The sequence below is a fragment of the Ornithorhynchus anatinus genome, chromosome 2, assembly GCF_004115215.2.
Source record: "Ornithorhynchus anatinus isolate Pmale09 chromosome 2, mOrnAna1.pri.v4, whole genome shotgun sequence".
NCBI classification, from domain to species: Eukaryota; Metazoa; Chordata; class Mammalia; order Monotremata; family Ornithorhynchidae; genus Ornithorhynchus; species Ornithorhynchus anatinus.
The window spans coordinates 27,255,174-27,265,326 of record NC_041729.1 but is presented as its reverse complement, the minus strand read 5'-3'; the positions used below and the strand labels follow the sequence as shown (position 1 = coordinate 27,265,326).

Genomic DNA, 10,153 nt, shown 5'->3' with positions numbered 1-10,153 from the left:
CCTGGGAATCTAATCCCGGCTCTGCCACTTGCCTGCTGTGTGACCGCGGGCGAGGCATTTAATCTCTCTGTATGTCAGTTTCCTCATCTGTAAAATGGGGATTCGATGCCTATTCTCCATCCCCCCTTAGACTGAGAGCCTCTGGTTGGGCCAGGGACGGTGCCCAACCTGATTATCTCTTATCTACCCCGGCATTGAGTACGGTGCTTGGTATATACTACGTGCTTAACGAAGACCACAATTGCTATTCAAGTTTTAGCAACCAGAGCGCTGAGGTTGTTTCACCTGACACAACCCCTCTTCCTACCCCACCACCAAGGAGCCAAACCACTGTCATCACCGCCCCCAAATGGCGGATCGCGGGGCTCCGGGATCTCGGGGCTGCCCTCTGACAGAGACTCCAGAGGAGTGGCCAGGGCCCAACAGGGGAAGTTCCTCTTCTCCCTGGCGTTTCTGTCCTTCCAGAGTCCTTGTTTTTCTAGCGATCCCAACAAGCAGCAGCTGAGCAGCAGCAGGAGCCACTGGCGCCGTACCCTAAGATACCCTGAAGTGCCCAAAATACTCGTTCCCCTGCATGGAAATTCTAGTGCCCGGACCCTAGAGACATCCTGGGGAGTCCCCGCACACACACACACCTATCTCCCCTCGGCCCCAGGAAAAGCCATCCCAAGCCGCCGTGGCCAGCCTTGGTGCCCCAGAGCCGTGGGGACGGGAATCTCTCCCCCAGGAATCCGGGGAAAGTGGGAAGAGGACACAGTTAGACACGTGGGGTCTGGTTAAAAGTTTATTCAGATACAAATAGCACCGGGGCCGCCTGCTAGACAAAGGAAAAAGCAGCAGTCCCACCTCAGCTACCTCCCGGCCCTGCTCCCCGGCCCCGGGGACCCGGGGCCAGAGAGAAGGGACAGGTCACGGCCCCGGGGGCAGGAGAGGGGGCCTAATCCGCCAGCCCTCTCCAACCCTGGGTCTGAGGAGGGAGGAGGACCCCTGACCGGCGTGGGAAATGACGGACTCCCACTCCCTCGCTCCTCCCCCGCCTCAAATCCGTACAGGGCTCGGGAGACCCTGCTCAGCTTCCCCCGAGACCGCCCAACTCTGGCAGGGGTATGTGGGCATACACGGCCTGAGCGAGCGCACAGGCCGTGTGTTTGTTTAGTGTGTGTGTGTGTGAACGTGCATTTGCGCGCATGAGCACTTGAGCCACACGTGCTGAGATGCTGTCTCTCCCTTTCACATTCTGGGTCAGAGGCCCCGAAGTCTGGGCTTCTCTCTTCGCAGGTTCAGAAGGAAGCCAGGTGGGGAGGAAGAGGCGGGTGGTCTCAGGTAGGAGGAAGAGGCGGGTGGTCTCAGGTACAGGGGGAGGCCGGGGAACCGATCGGTCCGAGCCCCACTGCCCCCAGCTCTGCGACGCGAGGGGGGCTCCGTCCGGTATTCCCGGGCCGGGCCCGGCCCCGGGCTCAGATGAGCACGCTCGACACCGGGACCTTGGTGGAGCGGCCTCGCTGGGGAACCACGATCCGTTCGTCCGGAGACGGAGCGTCCCGCAAGAGACCTGGGGAGTTCAGAAGACGGGGAGAACTGGTCAGGGAGGAGGCGGGAGGGCGGAGAGCCGGGGACGACCTCCTGGGAGGCCCGCGGGGAGCGAGCGGCCGGTGGACGAGGGGCTCAGACCAGAAGCGGTTTTCACGAGGAACCCTTGGGATCCTCCTTACACGGCAATCGGGGGGGGTCCCTCGAGGAAGGCAGTGCCGTCGGGAAGGTCAGGCCCCGCTGGCCAGGCGAGGGGCCGGGGCGGGAGGGAGCGTGTCTCACCTTGCACGTGGAGCTGGGCTCTCTTCCGATCCCCTTCGATGAAGATGGCAGTGCCCAGGAAGGCTGCTCCCCCAAGGGCCCCAACGAAGGCACAGAGCATGAGGGAAAACTGGAGCGCCCGGAACTGGGACAGAAAGGATGGGGGCCGGCCTCGACGCAGCCGGTCTGAAATCTGGGAAGATGCACACGAGGAGATGTACAGGGGAAACAAGGAAAAACGGCAGGTGGAACCGAAAACGGAGCGGACCAAGCCAGCCCGGGGGGTCAGAGAGGCCGGGCGGGAAGCGCGGGAGGTCCTCACAAGTTGGGAATCGCCCCCACAGGACAAAGACCTTCCAGACCTCGCTGGAAGGTGATGATAAAGACTGAGGAATTTGTGAAGCGCTTACTACAGGCCAAGCACTGTACTAACCTGTTGAATCAGGTGGGACAAAGTCCCTGTCTCACGTGGGGCTCACAGACTAAGGGGGAGGGAGAACAGGCACTGGATCTCCATTTTCAGATGAAGGAACAAAGGCACAGAGAAGGGACTTGCCCACGGTCACACAGCAGGCAAGTGGCTGAAGGGTAGGTCCTCCTCCCTGCTCCATCCTCTCACTCTGCCCACCCTCAGCCCTCTGGGGCAAGGGATCCTGGATAAGGGTAGGGGGTCCGGGGCAACACTCACCAAGCCAATGAGGTAGGGACTCCCAGCATCGCCAAGCAGGTGGGAGAGGACGATCTGGAAGGCCTCCGCCGTGGAGCGGCGGGTAGGAATTACCACGTACTGAGAAAAGAGGCCAGAGGACAAACGCTGAGAGGAGAAGAGAACCGAGGGGGAGGAGGGGGGCGCAAAGGGTCAGGGGTTCCCCCGCGGAAGGGGCAAGAGGGCCTGTCCTCTGCTCACCAGCAAGATGTCAGCAACGATGGCCCAGTTCATGGACAGTAGCGTCTCCCCGATGAAAATGAAAACCTGGAGGAAGAAGAACGGGCTTGAGCGGCAATGGAGATGCGCACGGCTTCCCCAGAGCTGCAGCTCCTCTTCCTCCTCCTCCACCCTATCCTTCTCCCGGAGTCTGAGCCCGGCCGCTGCAGGACCGCGGGACCGAAGCTTCGGGGAGAGGATGGACTCCTCCACTTGTGAGAACGGACCGAGATCCCCCTAACCCAGGGGGGAGGCTGGAGACCGGGGCAGAGAGACGAAGGGCGGGACACCGCCGGGAGGGCAGAGCCAAGGACACTCACATACGTAGCCACGATGCTGCTGGGGGCGCAGGCGAGAGCCAGGAAGAGGAAGGGGGCCGAGCCCAGCAGGCCGGCGGCACAAACCAGGGGATCGGCCCGGGGGTTGGAGCGGCGGAGCCGGCGGCTGATCTCCACCCCCGAGGCCACGCCCAGGACACCGGTCAAGCAGGTGATCACGCCAAAGATCAGGCTGCGGCCGAGAGAAAGAGAGAGACAGACGGAGAGAGGGGGAGAGATCAACCGCTGGGGAAGAGGCGGGGCCCACCGGCCGCTACAGACCGAGATCACGCTCGATGTCGGGAGGGCACCAAGGAAGGGTTACCTAGTCCTCTCCACATGAGGCCAAACTCCTGATCTTCAGCTTCACAGCTCTTACTTATCAGCTCTATTCAGTCAGTCAATCGTATTTATTGAGCGCTTACTGTGTGCAGAGCACTGTACTAAGCGTTTGGGAGAGCACGATACAATAATGTAACGGACACATTCCCTGCTCATAGCGAGCTTAGTCTTCAGCCCCTGCAGCCCAGCCCACGCCCTTCACTCCTCTTAGCGAAGGATCAGCTTCTTCCGGTGCCTCCCTCTCGACCCTCTCCGCTCCGACACCGACTCACGCCCTCCTTCCTCCCTGGAACTCTCTGCCCCATCGACACCTGCCAGAGCCCAACCCTCCGGAAAGCCACCTCTTCCAGGAGGCCTTCCCCACTTTATTTCCTCCACCCAATAACTGCCCTGAGCACTGTGCGTATCTCGTACTTATTTTCCTATACATCCTGCCACGCTCCTGCTGCTAACAGTTGAAATTTTGTTCCTCCTGTTCTCTCTTTTTATAAATAATGGCATCTGCCTGTCTCCTCCCATTAGACTGTAAGATTCTCGGGGGCAGGGACTGCGTCATCTTTTATTGTATTCACTCAAAGGTTTTGTACAATTCAGGGGGTAAAATTTGTACAATTCATGCCCTCTTATGATTATCATTATTATAAATTATAATAATAAAAGTTGTATTTATTAAGCACTTACTATATGCCAAGCCCTACGCTAAGCCCCTGGGTAGACGATGGTGATGATAATAATGATAACAACAATAATAACAATAACGATCATAATAGCAGCACTTGTTAACCGCACACTGCGTGCCAGGCACTCTAAGTTGGACAATCTCTGTCCCATCTGGAGCTCACAGCCTAAACAGGAGGGAGTAGGACTTAATCCCCATTTGACCAATGAGGAAACTGAGGCACGGAGAAGTGAAGCGACTTGCCCAAGGTCACACAGCAGACAAGTGGCGGATTAGAACCCAGGTCCTCTGACTTCCGGGCCCGGGTTCTCTTCGCTAGGCTACGCATTTCATCGCACTTATACAAGTCTGCATTTCTGGCCTCCTCTGTGCTCTTCGCTGTGCTCAACACCTCCTCTCCTGGACCCAAAGAAGGGGGGGAAATCCTCAGGCAGGCTTCGGCAGTGATGTCCTCCCCTGAGATTACACCCAAATCTCCGATCATCTTCCTTTTCTAGTTCTCTGGACCCCTTTCGTGCCCCTGCCAACCAAGGGCACTCTCCTCTTCAGGCCACTCTCTGCCACCCCCCACCCCAGGCCGTTCCTGCCTTCTCCTTCCCGGTACCTGTCTGAGGAAGAGCAGGAATCCCCGGGAAGACAGGGCGGGGTCTCCCCCAAGACCACCCGGGATCGGAGAAGAAAGGCCGGGGCCCACAGTGCCAGAGAGCCCGTGACAAAGGCCACGGCGGTGAATCCAAGCGAAGACAGCACGAAGCTGGGACTGGAGGAAGGGAGGAAAACAAACAAACAAACATAAAAAAGAGGTCAGATTTATCAGTGATAACACCTTCCACTTGCCCTATATCCCTCTGAACCACCCCCCAGCCCCACCACCAAGAATAGGCAGGGGGGAGGGAGGGGAAAATCAACCCTTCATAGCATTTACAATCACAATTACTGAGCACACTTGCAATAAATACGAGAGTACAATATAACAGATACATTCCTGACCTGATAGTCGAGAAGCGGAGACGGACTAATACAATTTTTTAAATCATGGATACGTACCTAAGTGCTACTGGGCTGGGCGGGGGGTGGCACTGAATAATGGGAGTAAGTCAGGGTGACAGGAGGGATTGGGAGAAAAGGAAATGAGGGCTTAGCCAGAGAAGGCCTCTTGGAGGAGAAGTGCCCTCGAAAAGGCTCTGAAGGTGGGGAGAGTAACTGTCTGTTTGCAGAGCACTGTACTAAGCCCTTGGGAGACTACATTATAAGAGACATCTTCCCCGCCCCCACAACGAGCTTACAACCTAGAGAGGGAAGGGAATCAAAGAAGGAAAAGTCAGGACGGGGATTTATACCCGCCCCGAGTCCCACTACTCACTTCCGGCCCAAGGCCCGCAAGTCGGCCCACCACGACGTGGGGCTGAGCGGGGGGTCGTCCGAGCGGCGCTCCACGGCTCCCCGAGGCGGCTCCCGCACCACCAGGAACAGCAGCAACACGGCCACCGCCCCTAGGCCCGGGGTCACCTACGGGCATCGCAGTACAGGGCACGGCGGGGATGCCGGCACCGCGACCCTCATCCCGCCTCCCAACCCCGGGACCGAAGGAAGAGCGGGAACTCAGACCTCCTCACGCCTGCTTCTCCTCCATCCCCACCATCCTGAGGGCCCCGGGGAGATTGAAGGGGCTGACCCTGGCCTAAGCGACCCCCCTCCTCACCCCCACCTCCTCTCAGGCTCATCCCTGAGCTCACCCTGAGCGCCCAGTGCCAGTCTTCGGCCACGTCTTTCACCTTCGAGCCAGCGATGTAGCCCAGACCGCTGCGGGGAGGGCGTTCGGAGGGATCGGGAATGACCGGGGGGTCCAGACCTCCAGCTCCCCGGTGATTACCGTGCCGAGTTAACCTCCCCCGTGGCGGCGCGCCTTCCACGCACTGCCTTCTCCAGTCCCCTTTCCCCATTCAGAAGCCTCCCCTGGTCAGGCCCTCTCTCCCTTCACCTCCTCCCGTGGCTTACCTCCCCACAGGGATGGCAAAATAGAAGATACTAAGCATGCGGCTCCGCTGATCGGCCACGAAGAGGTCGGCAATAAGGGTGGGGGCGATGGTGGAATAACTGGCCTCCCCGACCCCCACCAGCCCCCGGGTCAGGAGGAGGAGCCAAAATCTCTAGGGGAAGAGACACGGGAAATGAAGGAGCGATTTCCCCGCCGGAATCGGCAAGTTCCCCACGGCGTCCCATCCCCTGACCTTCAATGCCCTCCACCCTCCCCCACCCGCCCCCAGTCATTCCCAACCTCCAAGGGGCCTCAGCCTTATTTCCCCACCCCACTCACCTCCTTAGGGATGAACGAGGAGCCCAGTGTTACCAGTGACCAGAACGCTATCCCTCCACACATGATGTATTTCCGGTTGTATCTATCTCCCAGGTAGCCAAACACAGGCGCCAAAATCATGTAACTGCTGATAAAAACTGAAGGCGGGGAGAAAACAGTCAAGTCTCATCCTGAACTCCTCCTTAGTTCACTCGGATGCTTCCCCCCAACAACAACAACAACAAAAAAACCCCAAACAACAAAAGACCACTGCAGAAAAGGTCCTGATGAGCAGGAGGAAAAAAAAATAGGGATTCAACGGCAGGAAGGGAAAATCCTCAGCTTTGTGGCTGGTTCGAAAAAATCATTTTCCTCCACTGTCACCATGAACCTTCTAACCTTCTCCCCGCACCCCACGTCTCCCCGCTCTTTCTCATCCTCAATCCTACTCACCTGCCTACAACACCCTACTGCTTTTGTTTTGATTTGTGCATCTGTCCTTGTCTTGTATTGTCTCATACTGCTAATAATGACGATATTATTTGTTAAGTGCTTACTATGTGCCAAGCACCGTTCTAAGCGCCGGGGTAGATACAAGATGATCAGTTGTCCCACGTGGGGCTCACAGTCTCAATCCCCATTTGACAGATGAGGTCACGGAGGCCCAGAGAAGTGAAGGGGCTCACCCAAGGGCACACAGAAGACGAGTGGCGGAGCCGGGATTAGAACCCAGGTCCTGTGACTCCCGAGCCCGGGCTCTTGCCACTAAGCCCCGCTGCTTCTCAGAGCTTTTAATGTTTCACTGCATTCATTCATTCAATCGTATCTATTGAGCGCTTACTGTGTGCAGAGCACTGTACTAAGCACTTGGAGTGGACAATTCGGCAACAGACAGAGACAATCCCTGCCCAACAACGGGATCCCGGTCTAAAAGGGGGAGACTTCCCACATGTGCCTACCGCCAGTCCCCTTCCGCCCCGTTTTATACTCAGAAAGGGACCCCGTCAAATTCCCGTGTGTGCCTGCCTTCCTGGCATTCAGCACAGTGCTTCGCCCGCGGCAAGGGTCGCTACTACTCACCTGTCTGGATGAGGCCAGAGCTGCTGTCGCCTATGCCGAAAAACTGCTCAATATCGGGGAGCACACCTGTGAGGGTTGCAGGGTGGGGCGGAGGTCAAGGCCGACGGCAACCCCCCCCCCCCCCCGCCCCAAACCCCGCCACATCCGGATTTCCCGGATAATCCTCGTCCTCTCCCCAGCGCTCAGTAATAACGATAATGTTGGTATTTGTTAAGCGCTTACTACGTGCTGGGCACTGTTCTAAGCGCAGGGGTAGATACAGGGTAATCAGGTGAGGCTCACAGTCTGAATCCCCATTTTACAGATCAGGTCACTGAGGCACCGAGAAGTGAAGTGACTGGCCCCAAGTCACCCAGCTGACAGGTGGCGGAGCCGGGATTAGAACCCATGACCTCTGACTCCTAAGCCCGGGCTCTTTCCACCCGAGCCACGCTGCTTCTCTACAGGCCCCGGCGCCCAGCAAGCGCTCAGGAGACGCCAGGGACGGCCGGACTTTCATTCATTCATTAAATAGTATTTATTGAGCGCTTACTATGTGCAGAGCACTGTACTAAGCCCTTGGGATGTACAATTCGGCACCAGACAGAGATCATCCCGGCCCAGTGACGGGCTCCCGGTCTAGACGGGGTAGACAGCGAAGCAAAAGATAACAAAACATCATCACGATAAATAGAATCAAGGAGAGACGCACCTCATTAACAAAATTAATATGGTAATAAATAATACATACAAATATGCACAGTGCTGAGGGGAGGGGATGGAGGCGGTGGTCCGGCCAAGCTGAAGCGGGTTCCCTCGGGCTCCCCGGGGAAGCAGCGTGGCTCCGTAGCAAGCGCCTGGGCTTAGGAGTCAGAGGTCATGGGTTCTAATCCCACCTCTGCCACGTGTCAGCTGTGTGACTATGGGCAGGTGGCTTGACTTCTCTGAGCCTCAGTTCCCCCAGGTGTCAAATGGGGGGGGGGGTGAAGACTGTGAGCCCCACACGGGCCCACCCCTTATCTGCCCCAGCGCTTGGCTCAGGGTAAGCACCCACGTTCCCGGCGGGGCTCAGTGGAAAGAGCCCGGGCTGGGGACTCCGAGGTCGTGGGTTCAAATCCCTGCCCGCCGCTTGTCAGCTGTGTGACTTTGGACCAGTCACTTCTCTGGGCCTCAGTTCCCTCAACTAGTAAATGGGGATGAAGACGGTGCGCCCCAAGGGGGAAGACCTGATGACCTTGTATTCTCCCCAGCGCTTAGAACGGTGCTTGGCAAGTAGTATGCAGCATAATAATAATAATAATAATAATAATGTTGGTATTTGTTAAGCGCTTACTATGTGCCGAGCACTGTTCTAAGCGCTGGGGTAGACACAGGGGAATTAGGTTGTCTAGCATGGCTAGAGAAGCAGCGTGGCTCAGTGGAAAGAGCCCGGGCTTGGGAGTCAGAGGTCATGGGTGTGAATCCCGGCTCTGCCCCTTGTCAGCGGTGTGACTGTGGGCCAGTCACTTCACTTCTCTGGGCCTCGGTGACCTCCTCTGGAAAAGGGGGATGAAGACTGCGAGCCTTACTTGGGCCAACCCGATGACCCTGTATCTCCCCCTGCGCTTGGAACAGTGCTCTGCCCATCGTAAGCGCTTAACAAATCCCAACAGTATTATGATTCAAGAGCCCGGGCTTGGGAGTCCGCGGTCACGGGTTCGAATCCCGGCTCCGCCACTTGTCAGCTGGGCCACCGTGGGCCAGTCACTTCACTGGGCCTCAGTTCCCTCATCTGGCAAATGGGGACGAAGACGACGAGCGTCAAGGGCCACAACCTGAGGACCCTGCATCTCGCCCGGCGCTTAGAACAGTGCTCTGCACAGAGTCAGCGCTTAACAAACACCAACATTAGCATTATTAAAATGGGGATGGAGACGGTGAGCCCCACGAGGGCCCACCTGATCACCTTGCATCCACCCCCCCACCCCCCCCCAGCGCTTACGGGGCCTCACCGGCCACGGTGAACCTGTCCATGTAGTTGAGGAGGTTGACGTAACAGAGGACGGCCACGATGAGGACGGAGCGCGGGGCGGACAGGCCGGGGAGGCGCCGCGGGCCCCCCGCGCCCCGTTCCTGCTGGGCGGGGGGCTCCCCGGGGTCGTCCGCCTGGCTGAGGAAGGGCGCGGCGTCGGCCGGCTCCCGCGGGCCGGACATGGTCTCCGGCCGGGCGGCTACGCGGCCGCCATGCTGCCCCCGCCCGCCCGCCCGCCCACGTGACCCGGCGCCTACGGTGGCCGCCGCGGGACCCGCCGGGCCGCCCGCGGAGGGCCGGCACACGTGACCCGGCGCCTACGGTGGCCGCCGCGGGACCCGCCGGGCCGCCCGCGCGCGCCCCCAGAGACGGACGCCGGCGCCGCTCCAATCAGCGGGCCGCCGCCCGCCACCCGCCCGCCAATAGGCGCGCCCGACGGCTCTCCATGGCAACGGCGCCGCCCCTCCCTCCGCCCCCCACACTCATTCGTTCACTCAACGGAATTCATTCGTTGATCCAATAGTATTTATAATAATAATAATAATGTTGGTATTTGTTAAGCGCTTACTCTGTGCCGAGCACTGTTCTAAGCGCTGGGGTAGTCACAGGGGGAGTCAGGTTGTCCCACGTGGGGCTCCCAGTCTTCATCCCCATTTTACAGATGAGGTCACTGAGGCACAGAGAAGTTAAGTGACTTGCCCACAGTCACACAGCTGACAAGTGGCCGAGCTGG

General features: G+C 58.5%; 1 protein-coding gene across 1 annotated transcript; it reads right to left on the bottom strand.

Moving 5' to 3' along the window:
* Positions 1-771: 771 nt before the first annotated feature.
* Positions 772-9,648, bottom strand: SPNS1 (sphingolipid transporter 1 (putative)). The gene is made up of 12 exons (XM_029057925.1): positions 9,401-9,648; positions 7,431-7,496; positions 6,372-6,508; positions 6,053-6,204; positions 5,791-5,857; positions 5,418-5,563; positions 4,659-4,814; positions 3,037-3,226; positions 2,699-2,764; positions 2,480-2,578; positions 1,813-1,984; positions 772-1,552 (listed from the first exon to the last, which is right to left on the bottom strand). The coding sequence occupies exons 1-12, from the start codon at positions 9,600-9,602 to the stop codon at positions 1,458-1,460; spliced, it is 1,548 nt and encodes a 515-aa protein (XP_028913758.1). The 5' UTR covers positions 9,603-9,648; the 3' UTR covers positions 772-1,457.
* Between the last annotated feature and the right edge of the window lie 505 nt (positions 9,649-10,153).